At 45.2% G+C, this 20,000-nt stretch overlaps 1 protein-coding gene across 5 annotated transcripts in view; it reads left to right on the forward strand.

The window, feature by feature from the left end:
• The window catches only part of LOC113800214 (ecdysone-induced protein 74EF), a 245,557-nt gene that overhangs the window by 86,068 nt on the left and 139,489 nt on the right, over positions 1–20,000 (forward strand). For 3 of the 5 annotated variants that reach the window (XM_070135408.1, XM_070135404.1, XM_070135407.1), the window contains 5 exons: positions 147–401; positions 907–1,077; positions 1,348–1,711; positions 2,253–2,294; positions 3,737–3,874. In XM_070135408.1, the coding sequence (XP_069991509.1) occupies positions 147–401; positions 907–1,077; positions 1,348–1,711; positions 2,253–2,294; positions 3,737–3,874 (970 nt within the window). The remainder of the gene's footprint in view (positions 1–146; positions 402–906; positions 1,078–1,347; positions 1,712–2,252; positions 2,295–3,736; positions 3,875–20,000) is intronic. The other 2 variants (XM_070135405.1, XM_070135406.1) reach the window with 2 other exon arrangements.

The raw sequence follows: 20,000 nt of genomic DNA on the forward strand, positions 1-20,000 counted from the left end.
ACTTAATAAGTAATAAAGATAATCCTAAGTTGACCAGTTAATATAACCGAGAGCAAACGAACTTAATATTAAAGGTAATCCTAAATTGATCAGTTAACATAACCCTGATAATACAGCGAACGTAATTCTGCCTCTACCCCCTATAGGATCCTGGTGGAGGAAACGCTGCAGACAACAGCGCCACCCCAGGGGGACACAACAATGACCAAATGACCCCAATGGGAATGGGGGTCATCGGAGGTCTCGCCTCGTCCCACCCGTCCTCAGCCCCTGAATGCGGGGACTTGGCCGAACTCTCACAGGCGGACCTCAAGGGGCTCGTCGGCGAAATGACAGAGGATGATGAGATCTTCACAAGCATCTCTGATCCTACCATTGAGTTGGATAATATTTTTGCTGAGGTGAGTCTTGGTGGGGTTTCAAGGGGTGTTTGTTTGTTTGTTTGTTGGGGGGGAGGGGGTTCTTTTAATGTGGTAATGGAGGGGGTTGTCTTCTGGTTTGCATTTGTGCTTTGAGGTATTTTTTAGAAAGCGAAAGTCAGTTGTTATGTACTGGTGTATACTATTTTTAAAACAAACAAATGATTGTGTAAATTAATATGGATGATTTTATTCCTAAAGTTAGATACAACGAAATCTCATGTACAACCTCATTGCCTTAATCATGTTCTCTTTCTGCTGGGCAGAGTTAAACGATAAATGTGCAAATAAGTTCAGTAAGGAAAGGGTGTGAATGATACGCGTCAATCACTGTTTTTACATTTATGAAAATGACACGCATTTCTAATTTCTAAAGATTTCATGGAAACACACCAATGACACCTTCTTTTTTCTCGTCTGTATATAGGTTTATTTATAGATAAACCTTTTTTCTCCTTCCTTACTTCCTCTATACTAATGGCATCAGATCCCGCAGGTCGATGACTCGTTCCTGTCGGGGAATCCTGTCGGAAACGAGAGAATGCGAGGGCGGTGCGGGCGGGAGGACGCCATCCCCGCCACGCCCACAGATTCGGCCAAGACGCCCTCAGATCTTCATTTGATACAAATAAAACAGGAGTTGGAGCAGCTGGGAAGTGTAAGTAGAGAGAGAGAGAGAGAGAGAAAGAGTGAGAAAAAATGATGTATAAATTATCAGACCAGTTTGATTTAAAAAAAAATATGTATTTATAGAAATGTTTTTAAAGCTCACGGTATCAATAACCTTGTTTTAATTATAGACATCTCACATGATGTAGAAGACAGTAATAAATCCTAAAGTTAGTTCCTAAAGCCAACACCAGTATTACAGTATGACTCATCTCTGTATATCTCACTAAGATACCCCAATGACCCCATGATCTTGCAGAGCGACGAGGAACCCATGTCAACCAGCACCCTGGAGGCAGTGTCCAGCACCAGCACCCTGAATTCAGTCCTCCGCTCGTCGCCTCTCTCTGGCCCCAACCACAATCACAATCACCTCATCTCCCAGCTCATCAACAATCCAATGGCCTCTTCCAATAGTAATAACAATCTTCACAACACAAATGGCAACCAATCCTTTGCTAGTTTGCTCAATGACTCTGAGACAAACGGAGTCGGAAATGGATGCTCCAGCACCTCTCTGCTCCAGAATGCCTTGCAGAACAACTGCTCAGCTAATGGATTGATAGATGCTCGCCACATCAAAAGAGAAAATTCCGTGGCAGCCGCTAATCCCTTGCTAGCAGGTGAGTTTTCTTTTCTGTTTTACTCCTTTATGAGATGTTTTGAGGTACCGTCCATGAATCAACATTGATATTAACATTGTCTGTCACGGTAGATAACCCTTTATTGTGTATTTTCATGGTACGCAAAAATAATCTTCTAGCCTATTGGGTCTAGTTTCTCAATCTCGGGGTATATAGTCCTTCAGATCATTTTTCCCCTCCTCTTGTCCTCTTAGGAAGATGATGAAACCTACTCTATTTACCTTGATTTCATTAATGATTCATGAACTCTAGTATGAATGGACTTATTCCCTTGCACATGTCAAAGGTCTTTAGACTCTATTGCTCCTCTATGGAAGGTACTGATAAGTACACTCAACAATTGCATACAGATCCATGTAACTGATAAGATGGCTTCTTCACTACTAGGCTAAAGAGGTTGAAAAGATGAAGAGGGTCATTTCTTTTTCTTTCATTCATTTCATATGACTTGTTATTTATGTTCTGTATTACTTTGTGTTGTCCAATTTCTGATGTCATGAAATCCATCTCTTATTTCAAGAAGCGTGGCCGATCTCTCATTGGGCATTTTGGGAGGACTTGGGTATGAATTTTTTTCTTTCTTAGTTTCATGTAAATCTTGGTAGAAACCCTACACATGGACATAAGCTTGATGCATTTTACAGAATCACATCAAAAGTAATTACCAGCCTCTCTTTATGGTAGCTTTGGCTGTAAGATAGAAATCCCGAGGAAATATCACTATTTCATCATTTTTTTTATGGCTGATATAAAGAAAGTAGTGGAAGCTAGAATTCCCTTTTTTAATGACCATAACATGTAAAGATTTTCATTGCTCTTCATGATTTTACCCGTTTTTTTTTCATTGTTACCATGTAAGTGATAATTGCCAAGATGAGCATGCCTTTCCAACTTCAGTGTGATTTTGCAAATAGATATTGTCCCTCTGTCAGTAAAATGTGCCTGCTGTACCCTGTAATATAATCAGATATGCTGGAAATAATGATGAATGTGTATATATATGCTCTTATTGGCTTGGTATATCACCCATAATGTATAATGTACAGAAGTAGCATTTTATTCAGTGTTTGTCAATATGTCACACAACATAATGTACATACAGTTAGAGCTGATGGTAAAGGTGCTGCATATGGGTGTAAATTTATGGAATGTATAGTTATTTTTTTGAGTCAATGGGCAAAAAGTTTCTGGTTGTTTAACAAGATAAGCTATTACAGACATTAAAATAATCCATCTTTACAGGGAGCTTAGATTAATTGGGAGTACATATTTACTAGACAGGATCATGTTTACACTTTTGAAATGAGGCAAGCTGATTCTTTGGAAATAATTTCTTCATGACAGTGAATTAATGCTAACCCAAAATTGCTATATTTTTCATTATAGATTTTCTAAGAAATGAAATAAAGCCATAGTCATTTTTAAAAATTATGATAGCATTATAGAAATTCAAATGTGATATTCTGACAAAGTAAAGGAATTATGTAATGTATACTTTGCTTATTATAAATTAGCTGAATGAAGAGCATTTTCTTAAATTCATATTTTTATTGTAGGACCAGAAAACAAATCAAGGAAGTGTGTGTCAGTATATCACGTTTGATTCTAACTCTTCAATTCATTCTTTCTATCCATAATTAGCTAAGTATATGTACGACTGCTTAAAAATATATATCTACTGTAGGAAACAGAAAAAGAACAGGAGCTCCATGCCATTGCATTACATTTAATTCTCATTCTTGAATTCATTCTTTCCACCCAAAGTCAGAGAGCTGAATATCAGATTCTTAAAAGTTATACATGTTTGTCATAAGAACAGAAAGTATATGCACGTAATCCATATTCCACGTGATATTCATAGTGCAACTCATTCTTTCCACCCAAAGTCAGAGCTGAATATCAGATTCTTAAAAGTTATACATGTTTGTCATAAGAACAGAAAGTATATGCACGAACTCCCTATTCCACGTGACACTCATAGTGCAACTCGTTCTTTCCCCCCAGGACTCCTGTCTTCTCCCTTCGACCGACCGATGAGCAGTCCGGTCACCAACCAGTCGCCGGCACAAACCCTGCCCGGTCTCCTCGGTCACATCAAAGTCAAGAAGGAAGTGCTTGACCACCACCACGACTCCTGCAAAGGTAATGTACCGAGAGATGGTTGTTGTTTGGTCGTGGCGGTGGTATGAACTTCTGAACGCGGGGAGAAGGTGACTTGGAAGGGGTGGATGTGGTTTTCTTATTTTTTCTTGTTTGTTTTGTTTTGTGTGTGTTTTATGTGATTAGTTTGCTGTGGTGATGTATCGAGGAAACTGATGATGCTGGTTATTACCGGTTTCCATGAATTATGTCTTTGTAAATTAAGAAATTATGTTTCATTTGACTTCATGTTCCTAAGAGAATGCTCATATTCAGATAATTTTTGCCTGCACATTAAATCCAATTAAATTCGGCTCATAATCATCAGCCTTTATATTTCGTATCTTTTCGAAGTTAGATTGATGACAATATTTATTATTACCAATAAAGTAATAAAGTAAGACCATACTTAAAACCATTATCATAAGTTTTCTTGATATTATATCACTTCTTGTGTGAGCCTACAGCAGTCACCCCTGTATAGTTGCGTTTAACAGAAAATGGCACCGTAAGAAGTGATAGAAAATGGGTTTGACTGAGTATATTACTCTTTGTGTACGGCTACAGCAGTCACCCTTGTGTAACTTTGCGAGTCTAACAGAAAATGGCATCGTAAGAAGTGATAGAAAATGGATTCAATTGAGTATCCCTAACGTAAGAATTCGGGTAAATTCATCAAGTCGTCATCATATTTTGATAATTCATTACATTATATATCTTTTTATATCATGGCCTCAAGAGAATGCTTTTGAAAATTGTTTGACATTCGCTTGTTCAAAAAAACTCAGATAATTGACTATTCCCTTTATATTTCTGTTTTTACTACGGATTCTTTTCAAAGTTCAGTCAATGTAATATTTTTATCTTCTTGCTCGTAGTTTACCCAATAACTCAGTTTACAGGCGATAGTAATTACGAACCTATAATCAAAATAATAAGTTTTCTTAATAGTATAATAGACACCCGCAAATCTACAGCAGTTACCCCTGTAAACCGTTGCGAGTCTTACAGAAAATGGTAGCATAAACAGCGAGAGAAAATGGATTAGCGAATACCACTAACTGAAGAATTCTTTGAAAATGTTCGTTATTTTTTCATAATTCTTTCCTTAAGGATATACTTTTCCTCGTTTGATTTAATTTGTAAGTTATAAAATGTGCTAAATTTGAATTCAATCTGAAGATATTTTTGCTTTGTCAAAATGACGAAAGAACCATTTGTTTATGTACAATAACTTATTAAATATCATTCGTATTTTTTTTTCTTTAGATAATAGTGGATAATATTTTTTCTTATTTGATATTGCAATGATAACACATCATAGATACTGATAAGCTTTTTAGAAGTTATTTCGCGAAACATGATAGGGATAGCGTTTATAGGTTAGTGTTTCTTGATGATTTTATGTAAGATTTTTCCCGTTATTATGGGATGTTATCAATTTCTCAAATTATTTCGCGTTTTGTCCTAGCAATTTAGAGGAAAACTTTGAATATAAACTTTATGAAATCATATGACAACGGCGAGTATTTTTGGAAGAACTTTCCTTAATGAGATTATGAATATTCTGCATGCGATCGTCCTATGACACACGCCCGCAGTAAGTACATTATGGACATGACTGGATGACGCGCCGAAGTCACGTTTTATTCATATCCAGTCGTGATTTTCGCTTTTTCGCGTCGCTGGTATATATTGGATTTTCCTTCACCGCTAAACAGGGCTTGAATATTCGCCTGAACTTCCTTGCGCCGCGGACAGTTGGCGACCACAGTCTTTGGCGGTGACTTGCCCTGAAGGGAGCTGGAAATAAAGAGGAAAATCGGACATAGTGAAGAGTGACTTGTAAATTGTTATCTGTTTCTTTCTCTGTCTTTTTTCCCCCCGTTTTTTTCTTCTTTCTTTTATTTTTTCCCTTTTGTTTCTAACTTGTAAAAAATGCGGTTATGGATTCTGGCGCTTGGAGGTAAAGTGCGTCTCTTCTGACAGGATAAGTTAACTCTTAACTGTCTGCCATTTTGTTGACGCCTAAGATAAAGGTCTCCAGGTATGTAAAGCCATATATTTATTTACTATTCATTCTCTTTCTTAATTATTCCATCTATGGCAAGTATCCACGTCGCACGCCATGTGATGCGCTCGTGTTTTTGTGTGTTATTGTTGTAAGCTGTGAACAAAGGTTGTTTTGGCTCCCGTCTAGCCTGGCGACAGCAGGATACAGCCTCGTGTCTCGCAGGTAACTCTCATTGGTAATAAAAAAAGGGGAAAGAAGGAGAGAGGGGGAAAAAAAGAAGAAAAAGAGAGGGAGAAAAAAATATACTCTTTTTTCCCGGGATTCCAATGGAAGATATTCTCGGCAAATTGAAATGCTGGAGAGATTTAGGTGTATTGGCGTTTACGAAAAATTATAACGTTTTCTGGGGGTTTGTTTTAGGGTTAAATACGTAACTGTGATACTTGGGCTCAAGACGCATCATGTTTTCTAAGTTTAAAAAATTGACTCAGGAAGAAGTCACTAATACAAGAGTCTTTTAAAATACGATGTTAGAAAATGTTATGAGATGTTATATCAACAACAAAAAAAATTGTTTTCTGAAAAGTTACTTTTTTACTTCAGCTCCAGGAAAACGCAACTTATTTTATTAGAACAGAATTAATATATTTCGTTTTTTAGGAATATATTTTTTCTACATTCTTACTCAATTTGAAAACAATTTTCTTATTTAAAGAGAGGAAGTAATCTTAATCCAATGTTTTTTTACTTCAGTTCAAATAAAATGCGACTTATTTTATAAGAACAGAATTAATATTTTGCGTTTTTATGAATATTATTTTTTTCTACAATCTTACTCAATTTGAAAACAATATTCTTATTTAAAAAGAGGAAGTAATCTTAATCCAATGAAGGTGTAAATCCTCGTTCGGTAAATAATGAGATAAAAGTTTTTCTTAGGATTTGTTAATTGCAGAAATACCTTCACGTATGCGAACGACTGATTGCTTTCATCACAAGGTGCAAACGCAGGAAATTAAGTTTGATTTATTCAGATTATTAGTGATAATTATATTGAGGGTGGTGATAATGATCATGATGATAATAATGATGGCGATAATGATGATAGTAGCAATAATGATAATGATGATGATGATGATGATAGTAGCAATAATGATGATCATAATGATAATCATGAAGATGATGATAATAATGATAGTGATGGTGATAATAGTAGTAACAATAATAATAATGATAATATTGATATGAATATAAAGATTGTTATTGATACCAATACTGATATTGAGGTTACTGATGTTGAGGTTAATGATAATAACAATAATGATAATGATAATGATTATTACTATGGCCATTATTAGAAATACGTTTAATATTAATGTTATTATAATAATAATTGTTATTATTATCATCATCATCATCATTATTATTATTATTATTGTTGTTGTTGTTGTTATTATTATTATAATTGATATCATTATTACTATAAGTATCATTATCGTTGTTATTATTATTACTATTGTTTTTGCTATTTACTTGATCATTCTTTCGTTTTCTACAAGTAGATTATCGTTAATTCGTCTATTATGGCCCAACTCCATTGTTTTTTTTTTTTCTCTTACGAAAGGCGTACTCTTCACGCCATTACAGCGCACCCTCCCCACCCCTAACAACCTCCCTCCTCCCCTCATCCTCCCACCCCCACCCCACCCTCCCCCTGCCTATGTTGCCAGCACATCATATTCCTAGAGACTCGAGGCTCGGGGTTATTCACTTCATGCTGTATGTTGTGGTGTGGGATGTGGCGCCGGTCTCCTCCCGGGTTCTCTTTCTCTGCCGTATTTATTTATCGACCGGGGTGGGTGGGGGTGGGAGGGGTGGGGGAGGGGGAGGGGGGGTGCTTTTTATGCGGGTTCCGGGGGTGGAGAAAAAAATGTACCCGAAGCTTGATGGAAAGCCAATGTTTTTTTTTTCCTTTTCTTTTCTTTTTCTTTTTGGGGGGCGTCAAGTTGGTTCTTCAATAAATTGTCTAATGCTACGACGTATTTTACGGAAAAAAAACGGAAGAAGAGGAAAAATGAGAGGAAGGAGAGGGATAAGAAGAAGGAAAGCGAGAACGAGAGGGAGAGCGAAAAAAGGAGAGAAATAGAAAGAGAGAGAGAGAGAGACAGAAACGGAGCAAGAGAGAGTCACCACTGCGGGCGCGCGTTCACACCTTCCCCGCTCCCTCGTCAGCAGCCCTATCAATCCCCTGATGGGCGTGCGGGCGTGGGGGAGCCGTGATCTGGATGTTACATTGTTTGACGCTAAGGTGTTGGTGTGCTGCCAGGAGGTGCATCAGCGCGGAGAGATCAACGGCCTGCAACACGGCGGGCTGCCCAAGGTTGCATAGCTTGGCAATAGAGCAGCGGAGGGTGACGCAAGGTAACTTTTCCACGCCGGGGTGGTGCCGCTGCCGCTGCCGTCGTCGCCCTGGCGCTCCGTCGCTCTTTCGCGGTCTCTTTCTCTTTTTCTCGTTATCTTTCTCTTTCTCTTATTTTCATCTGTCTCTCTCTCTCATTCTCTCTCTCTCTCTCTCTCTCTCTCTATCTCTCTCTTTCTCTCTCATTCTCTCTCTCCTCTCTCCACCTCTCTCTCCTCTCTCTCTCTCTCTCCCCTCTCTCTCTCTCTCTCCCTCTCCCTCCTTCCCTCCCTCTTTCTTTTTCTACTCTATCTCTCTACATTATTGAACTAGGTTCAATAATGTGATTTATTGAGAGAGAGAGCGAGAGCGCCCTGCAGCAGGAAAAGCGCGAGAGGAAGGAACGGCGACTATCCCAGCGCCTGCTCCCCCCCCCCCCTCCCCCCCGCCCGTGACGAGCGGCAGCGGAGGAACCGTGACTCGCCGATATCTCATTTTGCAACGGCCTTTCCTCCTCGCTGGCGATCGCGTCATGTCCCCCCGTGCTCCCTCGCCGCAGCACGCACTCGGGTCCTCTTTGCGTACTTCGCTGCCTCTCCGAAGGGCTGGTCGCGGGCCCGGCGATGGCGCGGCGGGAGCGGGTTTCGCGAGCGTCCTCGAGGCGTGACGTATGGCCCGAAGGACTGTCACCTGGCCGGTAATTTTGGCCTCTTAAGGGAGCGCGGCATTACAGGTGCGGCGAACACGGCGTCGCGGCTGTTTCCTCACCTGGCGACGGTGGCGTACCCTCTGGCACGTGATGCCCACCTGCCAGAATATCTCCCTCCCTCCTCTCCTCCCCCTTGCCCCCCCCCAGGTGACGGCGGAGGGGAGGCTTTGGGGCGAGTGTCACGGCCAAATTTTCCTCATCTGTGGCGCGATGTGGCACATGATCGAATGGCGTGTGCGGCGCCGAATTATCCTTCTTTGCTACGCCTGGCACGCGTCTATTGTGACACCCTTTCGCCTCGTGTTATGCCACGGTGTCCATGTGTGTAACAGGCCGCATAGCAGTGAGTCAGCCGATGTTTGAGGACGTCCGGCAGTGAATCACGTACTGTTTCTGCGTGCGGAGTCCGAGATAGGGATCGCGTGCGGAGGCAGAGTGACTTGCTCGAGTGGGCCGCGATTGCGATCAAACGGAGGCGCTCTGTGTCATCGATTGCAGGAGGAGCGAAATGATACGCTTGAGGTCCATTTAGAATTAGGGCATGCACGCCTCGCGGGTGTGTGCGTGTCGTAGATGAGTTGTCCTTGTCGAAAAAGTGCGGTATGTCACTGGGCATATCGTGCGTGTCTTGTTGCCGTTTATTTTTTCCGGCTTTTCCGATGGCCTGGCGGCTCGGCTGACGGAGGACAGCGCTGTTCCAGAGCTGGTCTTCGAGGCGGGAGTGCGACGGGGACGGGGCGCGAGTGGAGGAGTCGGATCTGATTTCACGACGACGCCACGGGCGCCGCGAGAGCCCCCAGTCCTCTCCGCTGCGTAGTCGACGACCTATCTTACCATATTCGTTACGCCCCCTCCCTTCCCCCCTTTAGGTATCAGCCCTGTTTGTCTATAAGCCGCCGCCGCCGCCGTCGCTCCACCGCGCGTGTCAGCCGTGCCAACTCACCTGGGAGGCACGCCCAAGGTAACCTCCGGTGCCAACACAGCACCACCTTGCGACTCACTCCTCGGCCAGGTGCCAGCATGTCGCCACCCCATAGGTCGAGGCTCCAGGCCCCTCCCCCTCCCCCTGAGTGCCAGCCGGAGTGCCTGCCTCGTCATGGCCGTTTCACTTAGGGCGCGAGGGAGACAAGTGTGGTAGTGGGTCAGGAGGAGGCACGCAGGCTCAATGAGGTCAATGTCGCCCATTAGGACCAGGTTAACGGCACAGTGCCACGATGCGGGCCGCTCGCCGTGCTCAAGTGCCGGCGGGAATGCGGAGGGCGAAGTAGGCAGGAGTGCAGGGAAGAGGAATGGGGGTGGACGGGGAGAAAGAGGGGGCGAGGGAGAAGGCGAGAGATAAGACACAGGCGAAAAAGGGAGGATGCGAAGACGTACCGGGGAATAGGGACAAGATACGAAGAGAAAGGTAAAACGGAACATGATGAACAGGGGAAGGAAGAGCAAGAAGAGAAGCAAATCAAAAACACGTCGAGGAGGAAGTTGAAATACGCGAACTTGACATCGAGTAAACATTTCCAAGAAAATGACCCTTCGGGCTCGTGATAGTCATGACACCGCCATTAATAGTCAGCGCGTGTCAGGCCCTGTCATGGCTGTCATCACCCCTCTCCGCATTCTCAAATATCTAACGCGCTTTCGTGAGTCTCACATGAGGCCTCATATATGGCCAGGAGAGAGGAGCAAGCACATGCCGTTCCCGGAAGACGGTTGACACTTCATGTTTTTTTTTTTCTTTTTTTCCCTTTTCATTTGCATCTCTGGTTCGGGGTTGCTGAGGTGCGGCCTCGCAGTCAGCTGACCGCACACAACATAAGCTTGGGCGTAGTTGGAAGCTCTCCGCAAGGGCGGCCGTCCCCTCCCCCCACTTCTCTCTCTCTCTCCTTCCCCCCTCCTCTCTCTCCTTTCCCCCCATCCCCTCTCTCTCTCTCCTCTCCCCTCTCTCTTTCCCCCCTCCCCTCTCTCTCTCTCTCTCTCCTCTCCCCCTCTCCCCTTTCCCCCGTGGCCGCTCCCCCCGCCCCTCTCATGCACCCGGGAAGCGCGACTTGTCATTTTTCGTACCCGTTCAGCTCGGGTATATATATTTAGTTCTTGGCCAGCTGGGCTTGTGTTGGGCCCAATTCTGCCGCAGGAGGATGTGCTTCCTCTTGTTTATTGTTCTGCTTCAGGGTGAGGGCGAGGGCGAGGGTGAGGGCGAGGGCGAGAACTTACACTTGTCCCCTGTGTATGTGCGGCCTGAGAACAAGGGACGGTCAGTTGGCTCTTCATACGTACACTCGTACAGATACACTCACACGGAAACACAAACCAGCCCTCACTCAGACACTTGTAAATACCTTTCTGTACACACATATACTCATACATAAACACACACACACACACACACAAACACACACACACACACACACACACACACACACACACACACACACACACACACACACACACACACACACACACACACACACACACACACACACACACACACGTACACACGCAGGAGAGAAACAGGTGTGTGTGGTACTTAACTCTGCCAGTCTACTTGATGATGAGTCACGGAGCGAATGCAATTATGTTATAAGGAATGCCAGTGCCACAAAAAGCATGACGTGCCAAGGCAATGTAATCCAACCGGCACTGCAACGTCACAGAAAGCCCTTATTTTGCCGGCAAGTGAACACAGCGGCGTTCCGAGGGGACTTTCGGCATCTGGGTCACTTGAGTACCAGCTTTTGCTGCAGCGGGAAGCGTCTTTGTGAACGCCCCTCCCCCCTCTCTTGTTCATTCTCCCCCTTCCCCTAATTCTCGCCGCTTCCCCATCCTCCCTCTTTCACTCCTTTCTTCTTATTTTGTCTCCTTTTTCCTCTTCACCTCTCCCGTTCTCCTCCCTTTGGTCTCGTTGCCTCTCTCACCTACCCCTCCTCCCCTTCCCTTCCCTTCATGTTGCTCCCTTACCTCCCTACCTCTCCCTTTCTCCTTTTATCCATTTTAATTCCAAACGCATATTCCTCCCTTCCTCCCCCTTCTCCTTCTTCACCCATTTCTCCTCCTTCCTACTCTTTCACCCCCTTCTCCCCTCTCCCCTTTCCCCCCCTTTCTCCTCTTTCTCCCCCTTCTACTCTTTAACCCTTCCTCTCTCTTCTCCTTCTCCTTCTTCCCCCTTTCCCCTCTTTCTTCTCTTTCTCCCCTTCCCCCTTCTCCTTCTTCCCCCTTTCCCCTCTTTCTCCTCTTTCTCCCCTTCCCCCTTCTCCTTTCTCCCCTTCCCACCCTTTCTCCTCTTTTATCCCCCTTCTCCACCTCCCCGAATCCGTAGCCACACCTAGCAACCTTCCAAAACTCATCCAGGCTATACATAGCTAAGGTAGCCTGAATATTAATGCGTCGAATACGAGAAAGGTTGTGGGGAGAAAAGCATTTCTTTGCTCTATTCTTTTCTCTCTATCTCCCTCTCTCTCTCTCTCTCTCTCTCTCTCTCTCTCTCTCTCTCTCTCTCTCTCTCTCTCTCTCTCTCTCTCTCTCTCTCTCTCTCTCTCTCCATTTTTGTATTTTTTTCATGTAGTTACTATTATTTTCTCATTGCTTTTTGTTCTTCCATAACGTGATGAATTTATCTCACAAATTTCATTTGTTGCTCCCATCATCCAAAAAAACGACAACAACAAAGACAAAACAACAGCAACAGTGACGTCACGGCACCTTCCTGTAGTACGTCATTGTAACGGACACCCTTGCCGCGTGGATAAGGTCAGCTGTGACGTGAGATCTCGGCTGAGAAAGGTCAAGAAGAGTATCAGGGAGTTGGTGGAATCTTCGTCTGGGAGGGGGGAGGAAGGGAGGTAAAGGGGGGGGGGAGTCAGGGGGAGGGGGATATGTTGACTGGTAGAGGAGGGGGCGGGGGAGGGAGGGGGTAATGGGTTTCGGCTGTGGGTAGGGTTATGGTTGATGGAGATGGTGTAAGTGTATTGTCTGTGTGTGTGTGTGTGTGTGTGTGTGTGTGTGTGTGTGTGTGTGTGTGTGGATGTTGAGTCTCTTTTACTCTTAATCTCTGCCCTATCCGTCTCTTTCGACGTCTTAGCTGGGGGAGACGGGGTGCCAGGGTAGGGGGGGGGATGAGGAACCGGTATGAGGGGGTGTAGGGAATCTTGGGAATGGGGAGAGGGGATTGAAGAGGAGTCGGGAAAGGGGGAGGGCAGAGGGTGGGGGGGGGAGAGGGAAAGGGAGTGGCAGTGAATTATTGCTGAAGTACTTCCTGATGATTCTCTTGGTCAATAGTTGGGGCGTGTGTGTGGGCGTGTGAGAAAGGGGAAGGGAATTTGAAATGTGTTGAGGGGTTGGCAGACACATGCACAAGCAGGTTCTCGTACGTACCTCCCTCTCTGACACACATGCATACGCATACACACACCCCCACGCACACACACACATCCAAGAAAAAACACATATGCATAAACATTCACACACACACACACACACACACACACACACACACACACACACACACACACACACACACACACACACACACACACACACACACACACACACACACACACACACACACACACACACACACACACACACACGGAAAGAGAAACAGAGACAGACAGACAGACAGAGGGAGAGAGAGAGAGAGAGAGAGAGAGAGAGAGAGAGAGAGAGAGAGAGAGAGAGAGAGAGAGAGAGAGAGAGAGAGAGAGAGAGACAGAGACAGAGACTGAGACTGAGACTGAGACTGAGACTGAGACTGAGACTGAGACAGAGACAGAGACAGAGAGAGAGAGAAGCAAAAGGTCGAGACGGAGACACGGGTTCTTGCCCTTCGCAGTCCAAGATGCAAGGGCTCCGGTTCCCATAGGCGATTGCGTGTCTTGTTTGGTTCGGTGACGTCATCAGCGAGTGAGCGATGAGGTAATACTCTTGCATACAGTTAGAGAAGAAGGAAGGGTGGGGGGAGGTGGAGGAGGAGGAGGGAGAATTAGTAAGTGCGAGATAATTTAGAAAAAGAGAGAGATTGAAAGAGAGAGAGGGGGGGGCACCGTGGGAAAGAAGAGAGAGAGAGAGAGAGAGAGAGAGAAAGAGAGAGAGAGAGAGAGAGAGAGAGAGAGAGAGAGAGAGAGAGAGAGAGAGAGAGGAACATTGAAAGAAAAAGATAGAGATAGATAGATAGAGAGAGAGAGAGAGAGGGAGAGAGAGAGAGAGAGAGAGGAGGGGAGGCGGAGACTAAGCGGAGTGACGTCATTGCAGTATGGATTAGCCGGACAGAAACAGAGGCGGTGACGTCACTGCAGTATAGATTAAATAAAGCGTGGACGCAGGAGTGTGACGTCAGCCTCCCCCTCGTTGTCTTGAGGTAGCTGTGCCGAAAGCGTGAGGCACCTGGGCCATGGGGGAGGTCCGGGGGGAGTGGGGGCTCTAAGGGGAGGGCCAAGGGGGAAGGGGGCTCTAAGGGCAGGGCCATGGGGGGGGGGGCTCTAAGGGGAAGGTCATGGCGGCTTCCTTGGGAGATGGAAGGAGGGAAGTGAGAGGAAGAGAAAGGGGAAGGAGGAAGAATGAGTGGAAGGGAAGAGAGAGAGAGAAATTCAACAACCGAACATGACCTCCCGGAACGAATATTTAAACGTACTAACGTCCTGTAAAACCGAAAGGGAGAGTGAATGTGTAATTCCAAGGAATGTGTAGCGGTTTTTTTTAAAGGATCGATTCACCAACGGGAGAAAGTGAGAGTCGAGGGGAAATACGGGTTTCAGCACTAGAGGAATGTGAATGTCAGGCAGAATGTGAAAATCATGTGAGTTTGTGACCTTTTGCGGGGGAAAAAGTGTAATGTTTTGATTTCTTCAAACCGATTTTTCTTTAAAGGATATATTTTTTATTTACTTTCCCGGTGGAAGGATATATTCGAGGTAAATTTAGGAGTCTTCGGGAAGTACAATAGTGATAAATGCCATTGAGAAAGTGGATTTTTCGATAGTGAAATTTTGGATTCGGAGAGTTACCTCGTTATATATTTTTTGTTTTGTTTCTTTTACTAAATAATATGGGGGTGAATTATGTCTTACGTAACATATGGCTGTCTTTGAATTATTTTTGGTTCCAGGGAGAGAAAAGGGTTTGAGTCTAAGGCGGTTACATTTATTAATTGCTGTTTGTTTATGTTTTTATGTTATGACTGTTATTATTTTTTGAAATTCTGGCTTTGTTTTATTCCATATTGTTATTTAAAACAAAAACATGCTGAGCTGCACCGAAAACATTGCCTCGGTAAACTCCATTCTCCCTCCCCCCCACGCCCCCCTCTCCCCCTCGCCAAGCACGGACCCTACTCTACCTCAACCCCTAACCTAGCGCCCCCCTCCCACCCACCCCCGCCCCGTGCCCCGGTAAACTCCAATCTCCTTCCCCCCCCTCCCTCCCTCTCCCCCTCGCCAGGCACGTACCCCACCCTACCCCAACCCCTAACCATGCTCCCCCCTTCCCCCCCTCGCCAAGCCCGTACCCCACCCTACCCCAACCCCTAACCATGCGCCCCCCTCTCCCCACCCCCGCCCCGCCCGCTCGCTGACACCGCATACACCGAGTGCCAGCGTTCGTACGAGCGGGCGGCACGCGAATCGCGGATCTGTCATGCGAAATGGCGCGAGGTGTTCTAAAAACGGAAAGCAAAATCCAGGCGGCGGCGCGGAGCCCAGATGGCGGGGGGAGGGGGGGGGGAGGCGCCGGAACCCCCACGCACGCCACGGAAGGCGGGGAGGGTACGGCGCGCCCTCCGATATCCCGTGGGCGTCCGTCGGCGTCCCCTCCGCCCGTCGCACGCACGCACGCACGCCCGCGAAAGCAGACGCAAACTCACGCTCGCTCTCTGTGTTTTGTCTGTCTCTCCCTCTTTTTTTCTATTCGAGGAATAAATCAGTCTTTTAGCTGTATCGGCTCTCTCTCTCTCTCTCTCTCTCTCTCTCTCTCTCTCTCTCTCTCTCTCTCTCTCTCTCTCTCTCTCTCTCCTCTCTCTCTCTCTCTCTCTCTCTCTCTATATATATATATATATATATATATATATATATATATATATATATATATATATATATATATATACTAACACCCACGCACTCATGTCTGCATGTGGGTGTTAATATGTTTATGTCTGTTTGCGTATGAATATATTTTTCTTCTATCATTTTTTCTTCATTCTCCTTTTTCTTCTTTTTGCTAGTTTGACCTTCACTCTCTCTCTCTCTCTCTCTCTCTCTCTCTCTCTCTCTTTCTTTCACCCTCGTACCTCAAGGCACTAAAAGAAGGAGAAAATAAATAACAAATTAGAAAAAAAAGCCACTCCGCCTTTGATAATTTTCACGAAGGTCGCCGGGCGGTTTCAAACGAGGCTGCCGGCCGGACCTGGGTGGGTTTAGACCGCCGGACGAGCGGTGGGAGCCGGTTTATCGAGGTGGCCGGATTAGCGGAGGTCGTTATAACTAAGGTAAACACAGTTGTCAGGCCGCGGCGTTGGGTTAGTCGATCCGGGACTGGAATTCGCGCCACTGCTCATGGGATCACGGCACGCGAAATCTCAGGAGGAGAAGAAGGGGAGAGAGAGAGAGAGAGAGAGAGAGAGAGAGAGAGAGAGAGAGAGAGAGAGAGAGAGAGAGAGAGAGAGAGAGTTATGGTGATGAAAATAGAGAAAGGGAGAGAGAAGGTAGTAAAAAAGTACAAAAAGGAGAGAGAGAGAGAGAGAGAGAGAGAGAGTTATGGTGATGAAAATAGAGAAAGGGAGAGAGAAGGTAGTAAAAAGGGATAGAAGTATAGGAGGGTGAAAAGAAGTGATGAAGGGGGGAATGAGGAGAGTGAGTGAATGCAGGGGAAAGGGGAAAATAAGGAAAGAGTGGGAGGTGGAAGGGGGAATGGGGAAAGTAAGGCGAGAGTGAATGGAGGAAGGGAGAAAGGGTTAAATAAGGAGAGGGAATGGGGGAAGGGAGAAAGGGTTAAATAAGGAAAGAGTGAATGGAAGAAGGGAGAAAGGGTTAAATAAGGAAAGAGTGAATGGAGGAAGGGAGAAAGGGTTAAATAAGGAGAGAGTGGGAGGAGGAAGGGAGAAAGGGCAAAATAAGGTAAGAGTGAATGGAGGAAGGGAGAAAGGGTTAAATAAGGAAAGAGTGAATGGAGAATAAATCATAAATCAGGAGAGTGAATGGAGGAAGGGGAATGGGTTAGCTGAGGAGAGTGGGAGGAGAAAGGGGGAAGGGGAGGAAAGGGAAGGGGAGGAAGGGGAACGGGGAGGAAGGGGGAAGGGGAGGAAGGGGGAAGGGGGAAGGGAGGAAGGAGGAAGGGGGAAGGGGAGGAAGGGGGAAGGGGCATCGAAGCGGTAGTACCAGATGGCCGTCATGTATCACGCCAACCCTGTGCTAAACGGAGGCAGTTCCCGATGACTTGGCTGACCTGTGGCTTGGTGGAGGGGGGCGGGGGGGGGGGGGGGTAAGGGGAGGGTTTTAGATAGTGCTGTTTTTTATGGTTGGAGTCAGTGTTTGTAGGATTGTTTTGCTTAATGGTGTTCGTGGTATTTTTATTGTTGTTGTTTTTGTCATTTGTTATTATTTTTATTATTGTTATTATTATCATTATTGTAATTATTATTATTGTTGTTATTATTATTATTATTATTATTGTTGTTGTTGTTGTTTTGTTATTGTTATTGCTATTGCTATTATTATTTCTATTATTATTATTATCAATATTATTATTGTTATTACTATTAATCTCCGAATCGAAAAACAAAGAACTAGTTATTAAGTATTCACAACTTTATTCATTCATTCGTCTAAGAAAGTGCACCAGGAGGCCTGAGTGTGACCTAATGAGCTAACCAAGTAAAAAAAGTCTTCAAGCTCGAAATGACCTCGTTTTGACCTCGTTTCTCCCTGCACTTGACCTGGATTTGTAAGCAAGCATGAAAGTTTGTTTTTGTTATCCTTGAGGTTAACCCTTGAGGACTGCGGGTAATGAGGGAAAAAAAGGGAAGGAAAAATTAAATAAAAAAATGGAAATTAAAATCATATACCTTGATGACCTTTGTTTATTTTTTTTTCGTTTTTGTTTGTTTATTGTTATCGTTTTTTTCAAGTTTTTTTTATTAGGTATATGGTAGATATATAAAGAGGGAGGGAGGGGGGTAGGTAAGGGGGTGAGGGAGGGAATACCAAGTGAGAACTGGACCCCCTCCCCTCACATCCCCCCACTCACCCCTCCCCATAAACCTACCTCTCCAAACCCCACTCACTCACAGCTGTACCCCCTCCCCCTCCTCCCACAACCCTACTCCCCAAAACCCTACTCATACCTCTCCCTCCCCCCTCCCCATAAACCCCCCTACTCAGACCCCCCCTCCCCATACCCCCACTCATATCCCCCTCACCCCCTCCCCCCATCACCCCACTTCATACCCCTTCCCCCCATCCCCCCAAAACCCCGACTCAGAAAAAAAAAAAAAAAAAAAAAAAAAAAAAAAAAAAAAAAAAAACAGTTGAGAGCCGAGGAGTACCTTCCTCTGGAGATGTTTTGATGTTTCGTCTTTGGTGCGTTTTCTGGAGATCCTGTGAGGCATATTGATCCTCGGGGAGTAGGAGGAGGAGGAGGAGGAGGAAGAGGAGGGAGGAGGAGGAGGAGGGAGGAGAAGGAGGAGGAGGTGTGAGGAGGGAGGAGGGAGGAGGAAGAGGAGGAGGGAGGGAGGGAGATAGCGTAGGAGGGAAAGGGGAAGGGGGGAGAGAGAGGTGGGTGGGGGGTGGTAAGGGGGGGGAGAGATTGGTGGGGGTGGTAAGGGTGGTGGGGAGAGGGGGGGGTGAGAAGCGATGAAGGGCGGCGTCAGGTAGTTCTTCCAGCTCTGAGGAGTCTCTCTCATCCTCTCTCTGTCTGTCTCCTCCTTTTTTATTTGTCTTTTCTATTCTCACCTCTTTTGAATTCTCTTTTTTTCTCCTTTCTTTCTTCCTTTCCGTTTTCTCTTCTGTCTTTCTTTTTATCCTGTTTTTCTTCTTTTTTTGCGTCCCTTTCTCATCTTTTATTTCCCCATTTTTATCCACCAAATTCTTGTTTTTTTTGCTTTTTTTTCTTATTCGTCCGCTGGAAGGAACGGTATGGAGGCGGGGGGGGGAGGGGGAGGATAGAAATTAACACATTCATATATTTATTTTATTTCACTTAATCCCAGTTCTCTCTTCAGACGTTGTTTATTTACATACCTAATTCATGAAGACGTGAATAAATAACGAATAAATATATATATAGATAAAAAGATAAGTAAATAGACAAATTCCTCAATATGTTTTTTTATTTCTCTCGTTCCTCCTTTCCTATCTTTCCGTTTATTTACATTATACCAAGGTTACGAGGTCCGTGCATGGAGGTGAGAGGCGAGAAACAGGTTTGGGTGTGAGGGGAAAACAAGAGAGAGAGAGAGAGAGAGAGAGAGAGAGAGAGAGAGAGAGAGAGAGAGAGAGAGAGAGAGAGAGAGAGAGAGAGAGAGAGAGAGAGAGAGAGAGGAAAAGAGGGGGAAAGAGGTGAAAGAGAGAGAGAGAGATAGAGGTAAAAGAACTAAAGAGAGAGAGAGGGGTGAATGAACTAAAGAGAGAAAAAGGTGATAGAAAGAACGAAAGAGAATGAGCTGAAAGAACGAAAAACAAAGAGACGAAAGAACGACAGAGAAAATGCTCAAAAGAACGAAAGAGAAAAGAGGGACAGGAGAGAAAGAGTGAAGAGTGTTATGTGAGAGGGGAACGGAGGAGGAGGAGGGGAGGGGGGGGAAGGGGGGATAAGAAGAGAGGGGACAAGGGGAGGCCAGGGGGCGGGGGAAGGGGGCGTGACCTACTTCGCAGGCAGGTTATGTAAGAGCCGCCACGCACGCTGCCTTAGGGGAGAGGGAAGGAGAGGATTCACCTGAAGGAGGGGATAAATGAAGGACGAGGGGAGAGGGGCGGAGGGAAAGACAGAAAGAGGGGAAGGAACATGCGAAGAAAGAGACTCGGTGAGTGGG

This window comes from Penaeus vannamei, chromosome 20 (genome assembly GCF_042767895.1).
Source record: "Penaeus vannamei isolate JL-2024 chromosome 20, ASM4276789v1, whole genome shotgun sequence".
Classification (NCBI taxonomy): Eukaryota; Metazoa; Arthropoda; class Malacostraca; order Decapoda; family Penaeidae; genus Penaeus; species Penaeus vannamei.